The sequence below is a fragment of the Phascolarctos cinereus genome, unplaced genomic scaffold, assembly GCF_003287225.1.
Source record: "Phascolarctos cinereus isolate Bilbo 61053 unplaced genomic scaffold, phaCin_HiC Scaffold_9;HRSCAF=440, whole genome shotgun sequence".
Lineage (NCBI taxonomy): Eukaryota > Metazoa > Chordata > Mammalia > Diprotodontia > Phascolarctidae > Phascolarctos > Phascolarctos cinereus.
In genome coordinates, this window is record NW_027556402.1 from 246,240,283 (window position 1) to 246,259,777 (window position 19,495).

The 19,495-nt window shown below is 36.7% G+C and overlaps 1 protein-coding gene and 2 pseudogenes across 1 annotated transcript; all 3 read left to right on the plus strand.

The window, feature by feature from the left end:
- Positions 1–529: 529 nt before the first annotated feature.
- LOC110199487 (olfactory receptor 4C6-like) lies at positions 530–1,459 on the plus strand. The gene has a single exon (XM_020974377.1). The coding sequence runs from the start codon at positions 530–532 to the stop codon at positions 1,457–1,459; it is 930 nt and encodes a 309-aa protein (XP_020830036.1).
- Positions 1,460–11,936: 10,477 nt separating this feature from the next.
- On the plus strand, positions 11,937–19,025 carry LOC110199517 (olfactory receptor 4C15-like; annotated as a pseudogene).
- LOC110199478 (dnaJ homolog subfamily A member 1 pseudogene) lies at positions 14,776–15,497 on the plus strand (annotated as a pseudogene).
- Positions 19,026–19,495: the final 470 nt, after the last annotated feature.

The window sequence follows — 19,495 nt, forward strand, 5'->3', positions numbered from 1 at the left end:
TTATTCTATCTACTCACTTATCTCAGTCAAGCTTTGTCCTCTCCTTCACATTTGGCTTAAAGGACATTTACTCATTAACCTTATTTATAATTTCATCTAAAACATGAAATATGTAGTTGCAACATAGGTGTACAATTTGAAACCATGACTAGAAGTTATATTAGTTTATTGGTTTCTAAACATTGAGAAACATGATATTGACTCATTTTTCCCTTTCTTGGGTTACAGAAAAGCTAGTTACGTGAAAGGAATTTACCGTTACCAATTGCCTCTAAGATGAAATGGCAATAAATCACATTTCTTAGCATTGTGGATGTTGTATTCCTTCATTCACACTGTGCAAAATTCATCCCAAATACAATAAGTAGTTTTACGCGGAAGATTAATGACTGTCTCAACTTGGAACTAAAATAAGTGGAATTTTTCAGTGAGTTATTGGCAAGGGCTCATTAGAAGAAGGAATGAAAAGAAAAGGAAAGAACTAATAAAACTATGGGATAATCAGGAAGTTGTCAGAGGATTGACCAAAATGGAGAATAAAAACAATGTAACTGAGTTCATTCTGCTGGGCCTTACACAAAATCCAAAGCTTCGAAAAATATTCTTTGTCATTTTTTTGATCATATATGTTATAACAATTGTAGGAAACCTACTCATTGTCATAACCATGACTGCCAGCCAAACTTTGAGATCACCCATGTACTTTTTTCTAACCATTTTGTCCATCGTGGATACTACCTTCTCTTCAGCCATTGCTCCTAAGATGTTTGTGGATTTACTCTATGAGAAGATAACCATCTCCTTAGAAGACTGTCTGACTCAGCTCTTTGCAGATCATTTTCTTGGTGGTGTTGGAATCATCCTCCTTGTGGTCATGGCTTATGATCGCTATGTGGCCATTTGCAAACCCCTGCACTACATGACCATCATGAATCCTCGTGTGTGCTACCTGCTGGTGGCAGCAGCCTGGATGGGGGGCTCCATACATGCCACCATACAACTCCTCTTCATGGCCCATCTTCCTTTCTGTGGCCCTAATGTTATTGATCACTTCATGTGTGATTTGTTCCCCCTCCTGAAACTGGCCTGCATGGACACCCACGTTCTTGGACTCTTAGTCATTGCTAACAGTGGAGTAATGTGCCTGTCAATCTTTCTCATGCTAACTGTCTCCTATGTCATTATCCTCTCTTCCCTGAAGGGTGGCAGTTCAGAAGGAAGGCGAAAGGCCCTTTCCACCTGCAGCTCTCACTTCACAGTGGTGGTTTTGTTTTTTGTTCCCTGTATATTCTTGTACATGAGGCCAGTAGTCACTTTTCCTATAGATAAAGCTGTATCTCTATGTGTAAGTATGATTACTCCAATGTTAAACCCCTTGATCTACTCTCTTAGGAATACAGAGGTTAAAAATGCCATGAGGAAACTCTGGATTATGATAGTGACTTTGCTTTTTCAATAAAACATGTCTAACAATCAAATCATTCAAATGAAGAGGAAAGATACAAATGCTTTAGTATTTTTTTTGTTTTTTAATCAGTTCTTGTGTGCAAAGTCAGCCACTTCTGCAGTTAGAGTAACCCCTGTTCAAATTTTGTTTAGACTTCAGTGTGTTCCCAGCCAGCCTCCAGGAGACAGTGATAGGATAAATCCTTGCTCACGGACATTAATCCCATATTCTTAAAATACTATAAGGGCAGCACTAATCCCATATCCTCATGAATACTTACATCAATCAATACCATTTTGCCCTTATATGTTGTCCTTTTTAAAATTTTTGCCCTGTGTCTAAAAATAACATGAGCAGTTTGAAATCCTCACTGGCCAGACCCTACTACTTACTACCTTGATATGCTATTTCCTTTCTTTTCCTGAATTTACTTATTGACTAGAATAAGGCTTGATACAAGATTTCTTTTAACAATAGTTTATACACTTGTTCTCATACTCCCTTTACTAACAAATGTCAAAATCCCATTAAGGCTTCTCATGCTAGTCCTAGTTTTCCCATAAGTATTATACAGAAGGTAAAACTATCTGGACTTTTATCTTTCCTTTTGCTGCCCATACAACTAGTAAATGTAATGAGTGAGATGGATAGATAGTTTGAAAAATGATTCTCAGAACTTCCCCCCTCCTTAGCCAGTCTCTAGCTCTAAAATTCTTCACAAGGACATTACTGATAATGAGAGTACAGGCCCACATTGCTCTCTAGAATGATTGAATCAGTTTACAACTCCACCAACAGTGCATTAGTGTCCAAATTTTTTTTTCACATCTCTTCTAACATTTGTTATTTTCCATTTCTGTTATATTAACCAATCTGCTAGGTGTAAGGTGGTACCTCAAAATCGTTTTTATTTGGATATCTCTAATCGGTAGTAACTTAGAAAATTTTTTCATATGACTATAAAAGCTTTGATTTCTTCTAAAAACTGCCTATTCATATCTTTTGACCATTTATCACTTGGAAAGTGACTTGTAGTCTAATAATTGTGCCTCTCTATATAACTGAGAAATAAGACCTTTTTATTTAATCTGCTCAGGTTTGGGTGGAGACAGATTCTTCTGTCCAGATAGCCCAAGGCTGAGAGTGGTCTTGTTAGAGGATGGTGTGATAGAACAGATATTTCCTCTGTCCAGAAGTAGAATGGTGGCAGAATGATAGCCCCTTTTCTGTACCAGGATTAAGTGACCTGACCTCCCAGTGTGTTAAACAATGAGTTTATTGGCACCTCTTGGGAACACCTACTCTTTGAAGGGCATATAACTTTGTATCCTCAAATCCCAAATTGAGCCATTTCTGGACTGGCTTCCTTAAGGGGGCCCAGTTTTGGACCATAACTCCCATGCAATGCATGCCAGGCCAGCTTGAGAGAAATAAAATGTGGATGCATAACCTAATAATGTGCTTGTCTTTTTCTTAGACCAAATTCTGGTTTTGGGGTTGGTGATAGATAGATAGATGGATGGATGGATGGATGGATGAATGGATAGATAGATAGATAGATAGATAGAGGTAGATAGATAGATGATAGAGAGAGACAAAGACTGAGAGCATATGAATATTTTTCATATATAGTCTTGCACTTATGCAAAGCAATAAGACAAGATTTCTATACTTTTCTCTAGAGCTAGACATCATTATTTTCATTCCACACAGTTCAATTTCATTTTGGGCCTTTCTGGCTTCCCTTGTCACAGTTATCTCTTTGTGTGGCATTCTTTATTCTTCATTAGTTCAACAAGTCTGCCTATGCTTTTCTGAATTCTTCATATTCGTCATTTCCTATGGTACAGTGGCACTGGAGTGAGACAGCAAATATGCCAAACAGTGAGTTAAGCACTGGAGATACAAACCCTATCTTTAATGAATTAACATTTTAATGGGGCAGACAACAAGCAAATAACTATGCACTTACATATTATTTACCATGTAAATTGGTTGTTACCTCCACTTGGAGAGAAGGCTTTAGCAGAGATGGGTAAGGTCTCCTGGTGAATTTGGAATTTGACCTGAATCTAGAGTGAAGACAGTGAAGACAGGAAGTAGAGAGTAAGCATTCAAGGCCATGAGGATCAGAAAATGAGTGAAAAGGAACAGAGTAGAGGAAGGGAATAGTGGATGTATAATTCAAAATGATTTTCCAGAATTTAAAATTTCTCCACTTGTATACTTGTTCCCTCGCTTTATGCAGCCATTCTACTTTTTACATTTTTTTAGTTTTTTTTCCAGTTAGTTGAGTGTCATATAAAGCCTCAGAATTGCTTTCATTTGTATTTCACTTATTAATGATCTTGAGCAATCTTGCTCAATCAATCAACATTTATTAAGCACCTACTATATGCCAGCACTACTTCCTTCACGAACCTTTATTGAAGGAAACCCTTCCTCCAATCATGCTCTCTTCAAGCCCTGACTACCTTATGACTTTGCCAAAGTACTCTCCCCAAGTGGGGACCTGCCACCCTCCTTTTCAGTTCTCTTTTGTATGTTTTCTTTTCCTTACTAGAATTTAAGCTCCTTGAGAATGGTCTTTCTTTTTGCTTGCATTTGTATTTCCACTGTTCAGCACAGTGCCTGACACACAGTAAGCATTTAATAAATGTTCTATCTTATCTATCTACTTATCTAAACTATATCTAGCTATCTTATATACATCCCAAATTTATCATATGTATCTTTAATGTATCATTTATCTATTTATCCATCTAATCCAGGCCTGATCAAGCAGCCAGCCTGCCACAGGATTTCAGGCAGCTCCCAATAAATGTAGAGGAAAACATCCTTTGGCATGCCTGTTGCTGCAGGTTGTGTAGGCCTGATGTAATCTGCCATCTATCAATCTCTACATCTATCTATCTATCTATTTATCTATCTAGTTATCTTTGATTGGCCAACAAATGGTCCCTTCCCAAGCACCATGTAATGGCTGTTTTTTGTTCCTGATGGCTAAGGGACAATGCAAATAGTAATCATTTCTCTTTAGTCCAGCAATCCCGAGGATCTTCCCTTCCCAGCCTCCCAGGTTTTTTTTTTGTTTGTTTTGTTTTGTTTTTACTAAAGAGGCCATCCCTTGACTCACTTCTTAAACAGACCTAATAATTAAATGGGTGTTGCTTCATTCCAAGTGAGAACTCAGAAAGACCTTATATCTTGGGTCATCTCCAGTTGTCTGATCTATATATGGCCACTGGACACAGGTGGCTCTGTAGGAGAAAGTGAGGCTAGTAACTTTGCACAGCTCTCCCTCCCTCAAATGCAATTCAAGTGCAAGTCATGGCATCATCTTCCTGATATCATGGCCCTCTATGAGAATAAAGGACAAAACCACAATGTACGTATGTATGTATATATGTTTGTATGTATGTATCTGCCTGTCTTTCTAGAAATCTAATATGTGGTTAAGTGCTTCCTTTGATCACTTCTCTACTGAGTATTGTCTCACAATATGTATTTAAACTGATGATTAATATTACTTCATTTGACTTCCCATCTGATCTTTTCCTGTGTTTTCTAGTAAACTTGGTTCCCAATTTACAGAGAGACAGGATGATGAATCCCTTTACTGTGGTCCTTAGAGAGTGCAATCTTTATTATCAAGATAAGAATATGCATCTTTCAGGCTAATATTCCAAAGCATGTTTATTTTCTCCTAAATCCTATGCAGAACAATAACTAGGCCAAGGCAAAGGTGGCTTTGTGCTGGGGTTACAACACACACATTATATTGAGAGAATTTGTTTTTAGCCCACCCTAGTAGAAGCTAGGGAACTTAATTAAGATCTAATTAGCACAAATAATTCATTAAAGCAGGAAACAGCCAGATTGCCAGCTTCCTTTATCTCTTAGCCACATCGCAGTAGAGCTTCTCCCCAGCCTAGCTCCACCTTAATCGCCTCTTCCTCTGAAGATGAGCATGTCACACTTAATTTTCCCCAGAGGTGAGTTCAAAGTATCCTGAGGTTCTGCCTATAGGGAATGCTGATAAGTCAGTATTCTCTAGTCTTTGAAAGGCACATTGCATCCCTAGAGACAAGCATGGTGCCTAGTAATGACTGGTAATGATTAAAGGTTTGTCAATTTATTGATTGATTTGTTTCCCTCACTTTAGCATGTCTTACAAGAGGTGCTGTTGCTTGCAGACAACTAACAAGGTGGGGATCCACCACCCACTGAAACATCCTATGCCCATTTTAGAATTCTCTAGTTAGGAAGGTGTAGGTTTTCCCTTTCCTAAAACTTATATTTGCCTCTTTGAGACTTCCATCTATTTATCTGGATTCTCTCCTAGAGGACTAAATGGTCAGTTGGATGGTCAGTTATTTATAAATTTGCCTGGAATAGACAGGTTAGGAGTTAAGAGAAGGATGCAAAACACACCAATGTGTGACTTGTCTAAAACTTTTATGTGTAGAGTAGTCTATGTATTTTCTGGGGGTGGTCTGTGTCCAGAAGAATTTAGAGACACATAGTCATGCATTAAGTAATGCTACAACCTTTTATTAATGATAGAAAAGTAAAATAAAATAAAACAATATTTTTTTTCTCTTGTATGTCATTATGGAAAGGTTATAGGGCTAGGGTTAAGTAAAATTTAGTAAGTCAAGAGATAATCAGGATCCTTGGTATGGGAGGAGCACAAGACAATTCTAATTTGATGTTATTATGTTGTTTAGACTACTAAGTCAGCCCAGCCATTCATATAGGTGGATATAGATTATTAATTTTATAAGAATTTTAAAGGTCTTACTATGTCCTCAGAAATTTCATTCAGTGCATCTAAAAATAAAACTCTCAAGGTGACTTTGGAACTTGCCTAGCTTGTGAGATTTCCTGGAAAATAGTATGAGGTCAGTGTCTGTTAGTGACACCTTGTGGTCAAGTTAACATAGCAATAATAACGTAACTATGTAAATTCATGTCCCCATAGGTTTTTGAGGTTTGCAAAATGATTCCTTCATAACACTGTTTCAAAACTAGATCACTAAACATTACAAGGATATAAATTTTTTTGCAGAAAAGATGACTGACTTATGGTCCATAGCATTTCCATCCTACTTTTCTGAGCTGTCCTGAATGGAAGAAGGGAGGGAGAGGGGGTCATTATTTTGTCAGAGGGAAGGATTTCTACATAAGTTATTCATTAAGAGAACAGAAATAGGAATACTGTTTCAAAGTTAAAAATAAAATTTAGGATTCATATAGATAACCAAAACTGTTTTTTTTTGAAAAACACTATTATTCATTTTTAACTTTCATTTAATTTTTTGAATTCCAAATTCTATCTCTCCCTCCTTACCTCCCACTCATTGAGGTAAGAAATGTGATATCAATTATATATGTGAATTCACTTAAAACATATTTACATATTAGCCATATTGAAAAAACAAAGCTAGAAAAACAAAGTTAAGTGAAAAAAATATGATTCAATCTTCACTCAGAATTTATCAGGTCCTTCTGTGGAGGTGGAGAACATTTTTTATCATAAGTCCTTTGGAATTGTCTTGAATCATTGTGTGGATCAGAATATCTAAGACATTCACAATTTGTTATTGTATAGTACTGCTGACTTAACTTTACATCTGTTCATATAAGTCTTCCCAGGTTTTTATGAGACCATCCTGCTTGTCATTTCTTACACAACACCATAATATTCCATCACAATAACATACCAGAACTTGTCCAGCCATTCCGCAGTTGATGGGCATCTCCTCAATTTACAATTCTTTGCCATCACAAAAAGAACTGCTATAAATATTTTCGTACATATAGGTCCTTTACCTTTTTCTTTGATGGCTTTGGTATACAAACCTAGAAGTGGTATTGGTGGGTGAAAGGGTATGCACAGCTTTATAGCCCTTTGAGCACAGGCCCACATTGCTCTCTAGAATGATTGAATCAGTTTACAACTCCACCAACAGTGCATTAGTGTCCAAATTTTTTTTTCACATCTCTTCTAACATTTGTTATTTTCCATTTCTGTTATATTAACCAATCTGCTAGGTGTAAGGTGGCACCTCAAAATCGTTTTTATTTGGATATCTCTAATCGTAGTAACTTAGAAAATTTTTTCATATGACTATAAAAGCTTTGATTTCTTCTAAAAACTGCCTATTCATATCTTTTGACCATTTATCACTTGGAAAGTGACTTGTAGTCTAATAATTGTGCCTCTCTATATAACTGAGAAATAAGAGCTTTTTCAAAGAAACTTTTTATTTTACCCCAGGTTCTTTGTAATCATGTTTGCATTGGTTTTGTTTGTGCAAAACCTTTTTTTAATTTCATGTAATCAAAATTATCTATGTTATGCTCACAGTTAGTAAATGGAGCTGGAGAAGAGCACAGAATTGTAGTGTCTCTGAACATAATTTGTACCATTCTTCAAAGAATATTTGGTCCTTGAAGGTAGGGACATGTGTTATTTATTTATTTATTTTGTCTCTCTATCCTTAGGGCTTAAGACAGAGTCTAACTAATAGTTTGTGATTAATAATCATCAGTTGAATTTAATGTCAAGTGGAGCTTTGGATTAGTAGGAGATTGAACCCATAAGGACCCTTCGAATTAAGACTTTGTGATGATCACATGACATTGGAACTTTATTGCTGTGTTTTCTTCATATTGTTTTTTTTTTAAATACAGCTCAGTGCAAACCAGAGTTTTGCAAATATTCACTTTTTTTTGGGGGGGTGAGGCAATTGGGGTTAAGTGACTTGCTCAGGGTCACACAGCTAATAAGTGTCAAGTGTCTGATCTGAGACCGAATTTGAACTCAGTTCCTCCTGACTCCAGGCCCTGTCCTCCACTGCACCACCTAGCTGCCCCCACATTTTTTTTAAATGATCTGTTTACCCTAATTGTTTACCTATTAGGAATGAGACATGCTTTTCACTCTCTAGATCTTATCAGCTGAGATAGAACATTTCAGCTTTGGGTCTATAGGGCACTCAAGCTTATTAAATATTTAAATTAAATTAAAGCCAATTGAATATTCATTTTGTTGAAGTTACATAATTCAGTGTCAATATTAGGTAACATTACTATTTAACAGATAAACTATGAAGCCACAAATAACTAATAGAATAATTTCTCCCCTCTGCAAATGATTAACTTCATGAGAATAAAGGAAAAAGAATTCAGATATCTGAATTATAATCACTCAGTTGGTATAGTCCATTTTGGCTTTAAGTTTTATATTACACTTTACATATGATAGCTGACTCATTTGTTCCTTAGAATAAGCTTGCTGGGTCAGTGCTATTATCTCCATTTACAAGTGGAGAAACTGAGCCTGAAATGGCTTACATGACTTGACCAAGGTCACATAGTTATTATACATATGAAGCCATATTTGAATTCAGATATTCCTGAGTACAAATCCAGTATTGTGTGCATTCCAAATACTGTTTTCTGATAAATTACTTTTTAAAAGTCTCATTTCAAAAATCGTTTTTATTATAATGGTTGGGGTAATTTCCTAGACTCTAATACCACTGAAGGGAAAGAATCCTATCCCTCCCTGCTGCCTTACTTCCTTACATGTATATATACATATATACATACACACATACATATGCACATATATCACACATGTACAGATATGATGGAGTTGGAGGAACAGCATAGAACTGTACAATGTTTCTCTATATAATTTGTGCCATTCCCCAAAGAATATTTGCTACTGCATACATATATAATATATATATACATGCATACATGCATACATAGATATTTTTAAATAGTTACAGTAATATTTATCAAAAGTAAAGACAGAGAAACAGAAAATAAAATCAGAGACAGAGAAAGAAACAGAATGGTCAGATGATGGTGGTGAAGGCAAAGATTAAGGAGCCATCTAGCAATTAAGCTTTTGAGGCATAATAATATTGATTAGGGTCCTTTTAAATACTATGAGAATACTGTATTTGCTTGGGAAACTATGTGGTTTAATGATTCAATTGATAAAATTTATAAATTTCATATTATGGATTAAAAAAATGACAAGAGTGTCAGGGATGATAGGTAGACAGGGAAGGCCTCTCCTTATAGGAATTTGCAGGATGGTTAAAATGATTTGTTGCTTTTTGTGTGTGTGTGCTGAGGCAATTGGGGTTAAGTGACTTGCCCAGAGTCACACAGCTAGTATGTGTTAAGTGTCTGAGGCCATATTTGAACTCAGGTCCTTCTGACTCCAAGGCTGGAACTCTATCTGCTGCTCCACCTAGCTGCCCCAACTTGTTGCTTTTTAACAAACAAAACAAAACAAAAACAAAAACTCAGAAGCCCTGGGTGCTAATCTTTGTTTCAACATTAAAGCCTCATGAAAAATCATGAAAGTTACTTTATCTGAATGAGCCCATTTCCTGTGTTAAATGAGAGCTGTGAGTGGTTTTGGAACCTTCTGATTCTATTGATTATTTAAATGAGTCAGGCATTAGAATTATGAAGAAATTCAGTTCTGGACTTTGCCAGGAATGTTTATTAATTTTGACTCCCCTTCTGGGTCAGGTCATTATTTTCTCATTTTTTTTAAGTCTGCCTAATTTTACCTGCATATACACACAGACCTAGTTTTGAATGAAAAAACAGAATAAAACAAGACAAACAAAACTAGGAAAGAGTAAAAGGTGAAATGGAGAGATGAATTCGGTATCAACTGAGACCTCGGTTGAAATGTCTCCTTTGACACTTAAAAGCTCTATGTTGATAGGCAGGTCAGTTAAACTCTTTTTAAATTTGGTTTCCTCAAGTAAAAAATGGAATAATACATATGCTACCTTATTATTTATTGTTATGATGAACAAATGATATATAAATCTCTAAGTGCTATGTGAAATAACAACAATAATAGTATGGTTATGGTAATCGTAAGAGACTTGTATGGAACAAAGTTTGCAAAACATTACGAGTTATCAAATTGGAGATTCATAAAAAATTGCTACATTAGACTCCAGAATTATTATTATTATCATTTCATGTATAAAAAAACCCAAAAAACTAAAGCTGAGAAGTACCTGTCATTTTTCCAAGTGGGTAATGCTAAAATTCTACAGAAGGGAGAAAAAAAAACAGAAAAAGAACAGTTACTATTATAAAATGTTCCTTAAACTCTTTAGATTTTTTTAAACTTCTGTAATCCAAATACACTGTGTATGTAATAATCTCATCAAAGTATTTAATTCATGACTTATGTGTGACATTCAGGTAAAGATTTATAATTACTAGCTAGCATTTATATAGTGCTTCAAAGTTTGATTAGGCAGCAGATTTAGGTAGGTCAGTGCAAGCCTTCCTATTCCTGAAGTAAATACTTTAAGAGACTCATGATAGAGAAGTTCAGTAAGAAATAACATTTTTAGAAGGCACACAGCAACTAATTGGGTCCTTCGATATAATCTGTCCAGTAACTAATAGGAAAATTACTTTATTACCTTCTCAGAGAAATCAGAGCAGATGACAAAATTAACATTTCAGCTTTGGAGATCACAACATAAAGCGACAGGTTTTTTTTTATCCTACAGCTATTTCCTCTCACAATATAACCACCAATCCTACTTCCCATGGATTCTGGATTTCTTCACCTTAAACTACCTCTGCATCACTCACACTGAAGATGAAACATGCAAGGATGTTCTGCAGTAAATATTCTCATGTAACTTAGTAGTAGTGGGTCAGAGTTGGATCATTGTATGTTTGTTCCTATGGAAAAAGGGACCAGAGTAGTAGGGCAAGACTTTGACCACATATTGAAGTAGGACATTATATTTATATATTTTTTTTTTGTGCTCAGACCCCTTCCCACCTTTCCTTTTTGATCCTTTCTTCCCTTCTGTTAATGTTCCCCAACCTCTGTTAGCTGGCTGGACAGCATTATCAGGTAGCTGTCAGGCTGCTCAGATCCCTCTTAGGTTCCATATACCTACCCTCCATAGCAATATTCCAAGCTCTAAATCGCCTTTTTGAGAATTGAAATTATAAAAATTTCTAATTTGTGTTTGCTTCTCAAACTCTGCATACATGCACACCCATTACATCTGAGTTTAATTAAGCCCTGAGTGTCACTACTCCTTTCACTTCTTCCTCAATATTCTACCTCATATCCATGAGATGATATCACTATGTGTTTGTATAAAATATAGAGAAATGTAACAGAGAAAAAGTCACACATGCATACATTTTGTTTTATTACCCCACTCTTTTAGTGAATGATAGCATAGATGCGTATGTGTTTGCAAGAAATGTTAAAGAAAGTATTTCTAAGTGTCTTTCAAAAATGTGTATTTCAAACACCAGGTAGGTCTGAAAATTAAAAACAACTTCATTCTCTCTCTCTCTCTCTCTCTCTCTCTCTCTCTCTCTCTCTCTCTCTTTTCTCTCTCTCTCCCTCTCTCTGTGTACTCTGTGATCACCCAGACACTCAAGCCAACTAATTATGGACAATCAAAGCCAAGTGACTGAATTTATCCTCTTGGGACTTTCACAGAATCAAGATGTTCAGAAAATAATATTTGCAATATATCGGTTTTTCTACCTCACAGCTCTGGGGGTGAATTTATTTACTGTTGTGACCATCATTTGTAGTCCCTCTCTTCTGGGCTCACCCATGTACTTCTTCCTAGCCTTTCTTTCTCTCCTGGATGCCTACTTCTCCTCTGCCATTGCTCTAAAAGTTATAGTGGATTCCCTCCCTGAGAGGAGAACGATCTCATTCAGAAGCTGTATGACACAGCTTTTTGCAGAGCATTTCTTCGCAGGTGTTGAGGTGATCATCCTCTCAGCCATGGCCTATGACTGCCATGTAGCCATCTGCAAGCCTTTGCACTATGTTACCATCAGGAGTCGCTGCCTGTGTTTGCTCCTCGTGGGGGTGGCCTGGGTAGGAGGCTTAGTCCAACACCATACATCAAATTCCACAATATATCCTAAATGATACCAGGTACTAAGATTAAAGATCATGCAACCAAAAAAATGCAAAAGAAGAAAGTTCATGTACCTCACAAAGCTATGGGCACCAGATGTATTTTTTAACTAAACAAGGCAATTAAAAAGTACAAAACATGCAAGTGTAATGACATGAAATTAAAAAACTTCTGCACAGTTAAAATTAATGTTCTTAGAATAAGAAGGGAAGTGGTTGAATGGGAAAATAATCTATCTAATATCTCAATAAGAGTTGGATATCCAAGATTTATAAACATATATGTGAGTAATTGCAATTCTCCAATAAATATGTGTTTAAAACATATGTAGTTTTTAAAAGAATTCCAAAGAATTAACCACTAGAAGAATGTGTCTACTCAAAAGAAGAAAAAAAATATGAGTAAAAACAAATCTGTTGTTACCTCATGTCCTACAAACGGACAAATATGCTCATAAATGGCAATAATCAATGTAGATGGGGTTTTGAGATGATTGGTGCATGGAGATATCGTGGGTGAAATTATGAATTGATGTAACTTTTTTGGAACTGGGCAAAGTTATTAAAATATCCATGAACAAGGTAGAGCCAAGATGACAGAGTAGAGGAAGCACTATAGCCAAGCTGTCCCACCATTCTTCTTGAAGCAATTTTAAAGTAACAAGTCAACTCAAATTCTGGAATGGCAGAGTCAACATAAGTCCAGATTAAGGTACTTTTTTTCTTTCAGCCCAGAACAAATTAGGAAGTCAGAAGGAAAGGTTAGTTACTCTGGGGTAGAGGGGCCAGTCCAGAGTCAATATAGCAGAAACAGTGGCTCTGGACCTTGGAGACAGCAACAGCATTCAACCCAGAGATGATTAAGGGGTCAGACAACTAGTCAGAAAGAGATTACAGGGAATCAATGTGACAGACACACACACACACACACACACACACACACACACACACACACAAAATGAGTAATACCTCAAAAGCAGAATTGGACAAATGGCAAAAGAACACAAAACTTAACTGATGAAAAGAACTCTTTCAAAAGCAGAATTGGTGAATGAACAAAAAGACCAGAGATGATTAGAAAATTTGACTATCAAGTATAAGACTCAAGAGAAGTATATGTGTATGTGTGTAAATTGTGAAAGAAGAATCATAAGGGATTCAACAAGATTAAGCACTTTAGTATTAAGGGGTACCCTGTGCCTGTCCCTCTGAGTTGTCATATTTTGCAGATACACTGGCTCACAGTATGCAAGAGACCCTTATTTGCACCCCAAGCTGGACTTGTTGCGTGTCCTTGGGAGTCAAGAAAGGTTTCAGTCCATTTGCACTGCACGGGAAAGTGCTTGTGCAGCTACAGATGAGTAGACAACCATATCTTCATAGTCTAACATTTACCAAGGGAAAAGAATATTGCTTTTGCCAACTAAATTTTTCATGATTTCTCCTCCTCTGCCATTTAGGTAGAAATTTCTGTTTCTCTTCCTCTGTTTGTCTCAGTTTTATACATAAGCAAGCTTTTGTTTGGATTGTGAACTCTTTGAGAAGTTTGGAGTTCCACAGGCATGTACATTTTCTTGTAATAAACCTAGGTTTTCATGTAAGACTTGTGAATCTGTGGTTGCCTGTTGTTATTACATACTTAAATGGGATGATGACACATGAAACTCCTAAGAACTTTATTATCATTAGCACAGTTAGAAGGACTCTACATAGACAGAAGACACAGGAGTAAGTCATTTGTGTTGGGATTTTAAAAAAATGGATGAGTGGAACTTTGCATAAAACTCAGTGGGAAAAAAGAGTAGCAGCTGTGGGCTGGGCTGCTAGAGCTCTGCGCACAAGAACTCCTACTCCTCTCCCTTCCCCAGTCTTCTCTTTCTTCCATTGGATGCCCCAACATCCCAATTGCCTCCTAGGTGGTCTCTTTTTACTCCACCCTAGAAATAAGCGTTTCACCACCTGACCTACTGTGAATATTGAGATAAAAATAGTGGAGAAAACTACTTATATGATGTTTTAGAGGTAAAGCCTGATGCCTTCCAGGAAGAACTAAAAAAGCTATATAGAAAAATAGCCTTAAATTATCACCCAGATAAGAATGCAAATAAAGGAGAAAAATTGAAGCAGATTTCTCAAGCTTACAAAGTGATTTCTGATGCAAAGAAAAGAGATTTATAGGAAAGGAGAGGTTAAAAATGTTGTTCATCAGTTGTCAGGGACCTTAGAAGACTTATATAATGGAGCAATGAGAAAACTGGCTTTGAAAAAGAACATAGTTTTTGATAAATGTGAAGGACAGGATGGATGGTAAGAAAGGAGCTGTAGAATGCTGTCCAATTGCAGAGGTGCTGGAATGCAAATAAGAATTTATCATCTAGGACCTAGAATGGTTGAGCAAATTCAATCAGTTTGTATGGAATGGCAAGGGAATGGGGAGCAAATCAGCCCTAAAGATAGATGTAAAAACTGTAATGGAAGGGAAATTGTTTGAGAGAAGAAGATTCTGGAGGTTCATATTGACAAGGGCTTGAAAGGTGGTCAGAAGATAACATTCCATGGTGAAGGTGTCCAGAAGCCACGACTTGAACCAGGAGAAATTAACATTGTTTTGGATCAGAAGGACAATGCTATATTTACATGATAAGGTGAGGAACTTTTCACATGTGTGGATATCCAGTTGGTTGGAGTATTGTGTGGCTTTCAGAAACCAATAACAACTCTTGATAATAGAACTATCGTCATTACTTCTCATCCAGGTCAGATTGGTAAACATGGAGATATCAAATGTGTGCTAAATGAAGGCATGTCCATTTATCAGTGACCTTATGAGAAAAGAATTCTAATAATTGGGTGGAAGGTAAAGTTCCCAGAGAATGGCTTTCTCTCATCAGGTAAGCTACCTTTGTTGGAGAAATTACTGCCTGAAGGAAAGGAAGTAAAGGAGACTGTAGATATAGATCAGGTGGAACTGGTGGACTTTGACCCATCTCAAGAAAGACACCACTATTACAATGGAGAAGTTTATGAGGATGATACCATCATCCCAGAGGTGGAGGTCAGTGTCAAATCTCCTAATGGGGGGACAATGAATACTCTTCATTGTAATGCTGGCTTTTGTATGCAATAGTGAATGAGTGAAAGACTATAATCATCTTAACACACAACTAACTATTGTGTTTGTTGTAATATTCAACCATAGTTGTGTTTTTTAAAGTTAATAAAATCAGTAATATAAAATGCTGACTTTGTAATTAAAAGGGATGGGTGAGAAAGAGACATATACTGGAAAAGGGGGGAATGGAAAAGAATAATTAGGGGAATAATTTCACACAAATGAGGAGTGCAAGGGAGAGATTTTAGAGTGGAAGGGGAAATAGTGGGGGTGGGGCAGGCCATGATTGAGCATCACTTTCATCTGAATTGGTTCAAAGAGGGAAGAATATATACACACACTCAACTGGGTATAAAAATCCATGTTACTCCGTAAGGATATAGGAGGGAAAAGGTATAGGAGGCCAATAAAAGGGAGACAGTGGTGAAAAGCAAAAGTGACTTTTCAGGAGAGAAAGGAGAGAGAGAGAGAGAGAGAGAGAGAGAGTGATGAAGAAAATATAATACAGAGAAATGCTCACATTTTCCCCATTGGTTCTTTATATACACACACTCACACCCATATATTTCCCTTTTATTCTTCCATATAAACTTTGTCATTTTTTTTCTAACTGCAACCATGAAATTAAAAAAAAAAGAGTATTGCTCTTTATAAGGAAAACTATGGCAAATCTGGACAGCATACTAAAAAGCAGAGATATCACCTTTCCACCAAAGGTCGATATAACCAAAGCTATGTTTTTTCCAGTAGCAATGCATGGCTGTGAGAGTTGGACTATAAGAAAAACTGAATACCACATAAATAACACTTTCAAATGATGGTGCTAGAGAAGACTTTTGAGATTCCCTTGGACAGCAAGTATAACAAATCAGTCAATAATTAAAAGAAATTAATTCAAACTATTCATTGGAAGGACAAATACTGAAATGAAGCATAAATACATACTTTGGCCACAGAAGGAGAAGACAGGACTCATTTGGAAAGACTTTGATGTTGGGAAAGGTTGAAGGCAAAAGGAAAAGGAGACAGCAGAAAATGAGATGGATATACACTGTCACAGAAACAATGAATGTGAACTTAGACAGGGATTTTGAGAAGCAAGTAAGAGAATCAGAGGAAGAAATGGGAAAAGAAATGAGAGTGGTGGAAGAAAATCAAGAAAAATAAGTCTACAGCTTCCTAAAGGAGACACAAAAAAATACTGAAGAAAATAATACTTTAAAAAATAGCCTAACTCAAATAGCAAAAGAGGTCCAAAAAGCCAAATGAGAAGAAGAATGCCTTAAGAAGCAGAACTGGCCAAATGGAAAAGGAAGTCCCAAAGCTTACTGAAGAAAATAAATCCTCAAAAATTAGAATGGAGCAAATGGAAGCTGATGAACTTTATGAGAAATGAAGACATTATAAAACAAAATCAAAAGAATGAAAAAAATAGAAGAAAATGTGAAATATCTAGTATAAAATGATTAACTTAATATAAAAAAAGAAGCAAGAAAAGTGATAGCACTATTATAAAGATGTGACATATTCATAAGCGAAGCCTAGAGAGATGAGGTACTATGGTCTATGTCATATGAGGACTTACTAAAACAAACACACAAACATGTAAATGTTTAGTATGAGAAAAGAAGAATTAAGGAGGGTGTAATTGCTGACCATTAGCTGATAATGGCAGAAAGAATGTTATGTGGAAGAAAGATATTTCATTGTGGGTTGTTTTTTGTTTTGTTTTACTTCTCCTTTGTCCCAGTATGGAATTGGGAGTAATGGGTGTAAGTTATCAAGAATTATGCTCAATGGAAAAAAAAATTGACATTAGAGCCATTGTTTGCATTGATAGTCTTCACTTGTAAGCAGGATGACACATTGATAGAGGCATTGTAAAAGAGCTTCCTTTTTGATTATGGGTGAATGTCTATGGCAGGGGTGGGGAACTTGCAGTCTCCCGGCCACATGTAGCTTTCTAGGTCCTCGGTTGTGGCCTTTTGACTGAGTCCAAGTATTATAGAAAAAATCCTTTTACTAAGGGGATTTATTCTGTGAGGTTTGCATCCCATCAAAGGGCCCCAGTTGAGGATCTAGAGGGCCACATGTGGCCTAGAGGATACAGGTTTCCCACCCCTGGTCTATAAAGTTCATTTAAGTTCTGAGATTCTCTAAAATGTAGTGCGTGTTAGATTAATGTGATTCATCAAGGCCTATTTCCTAATACAGGACACCAAAGGACAGCTGCGGTCTTTGATAACTTCCCCAATGATGAAGCCTTACACATTTTGGGAGACAAATTTTGAATTTGGACAGAGAGCAACAAGAGCCTTGGTCAGAAAGCACGAAGAGCACAGCAGTTCTATTGTACTAAAATTTAAGAGTAATGGCTTGTACGGGTTTACTCAATGACATGTAAAATAGTTCAATTATTGCAGGTGTAATTAAAAGTTAAAGCCAGAGAATTGTTCTTTACTGCCAGATTTAACAAAATGCGTCTTCATCATTTTTCTTTCTCTTTCTGCTTTGAGTAGATCTCACCAGCTTCAAACCCACTTGCAGTGACATTACAGAAATGAAAAATTATGTGACTGAATTTCTTCTTGTTGGACTGACCCAAGACCCAGAAAGAGAGAAAATAGTATTTGGCATCATCTTGATTTTCCACATTGCCACGATTTGGGGGAACCTGCTTATCATTGTCACCATTAAGAGCAGTTCCTCACTTAGGTCCCCCATGTACTTCTTCCTGACCTATTTGTCTTTTTCTGATGCTTGTCTATCCACCGCCACAGCCCCAAGACTCGTAGCAGACAGTGTGCGTAGGAGGAAGAGCATGTCCTTTGATGAGTGCATGATCCAGTTATTTACAGGGCACTTCTTCGGCTGCATGGAGATTTTGGTTCTCATCTTGATGGCCTATGGCTGCTACGTGGCCATCTGCAAGCTCTACACTACTTGACTATTATGAGCAGGAAGGTATGTAGGATCTTGGTGGAATTAGCCTGGTTGGGGTCATTTGTGCATTCCATTGCCCAGCTCTTCATTGCCTTGAACTTACCCTTCTGTGGTCCCAATGTAGTCAACCACTACTTCTGTGATTTGCAACCCTTGATGAAATTGGCTTGCACTGACACATATGTGTTAAACCTCTCGGTTGTTTTAACAGTGGCGCCATCTGTGCAGTGAGCTTTATATTGCTAATGATCTCCTACATTGTTATCTTATGTTCTCTGAGAAATCGCAGTAGAGAGGGGAGGTTAAAAGCTCTTTCCACCTGCAGCTCTCACATCATTGTTGTCCTCATGTTCTTTGGCCCCTGTATATTCATATACAGCAGACCACTGACCACGTTTCCTGTGGATAAATTGGTGGCTGTCTTTTATGCCATTGGAACTCCTTTGCTCAACCCTTTGATCTACACACTGAGGAATAAAGAAGTTAAAACTGCTATGAGGAAGGTGTGGAGCAGAGGTAAAATTATACATAAAAAATTACATGCATAGACACCAACACTTTTCAAAAATGATTTAGTCTTACCAGGATGGATGCATTAGATATGATTTTTTTCATATTGGTGTATACAAGGTGCTTACTGGGTGTTTGCCAGGACTTGTCCAGATACAGAAAGAATAGATATAGGAGAGTTAACATTTCAACCAAGCTTGTGTATATTCACTATTGTGAATTATCTGGACTCCAGGACCTGGTCCTGCATGTTTTCATTGATGTGTTCCCATGAAAGGGAAACAATAGTGACTCTGGAGAAGAAGGACCCTTCCATTATTGCTTGATTTTTTTTTCTCTTTATTAATTGATCTAATCAATAAACAGTAGGAAGATTTTCTGCTCTGGGTATCCATAAAGACACATTCAGAAAAAAAATCTTTTGTTGGAATAACTCAAATTAAAACTTTTTCCTAAATGTCTTAAATCATTGGTTATGTCTCATTCTTACTAAACAAGGTCAGTCCCC

Bases quoted from the DNA above. Each gene is read 5' to 3' on its own strand.
- LOC110199487 (XM_020974377.1), top strand. From the start codon at position 530: ATGGAGAATAAAAACAATGTAACTGAGTTCATTCTGCTGGGCCTTACA.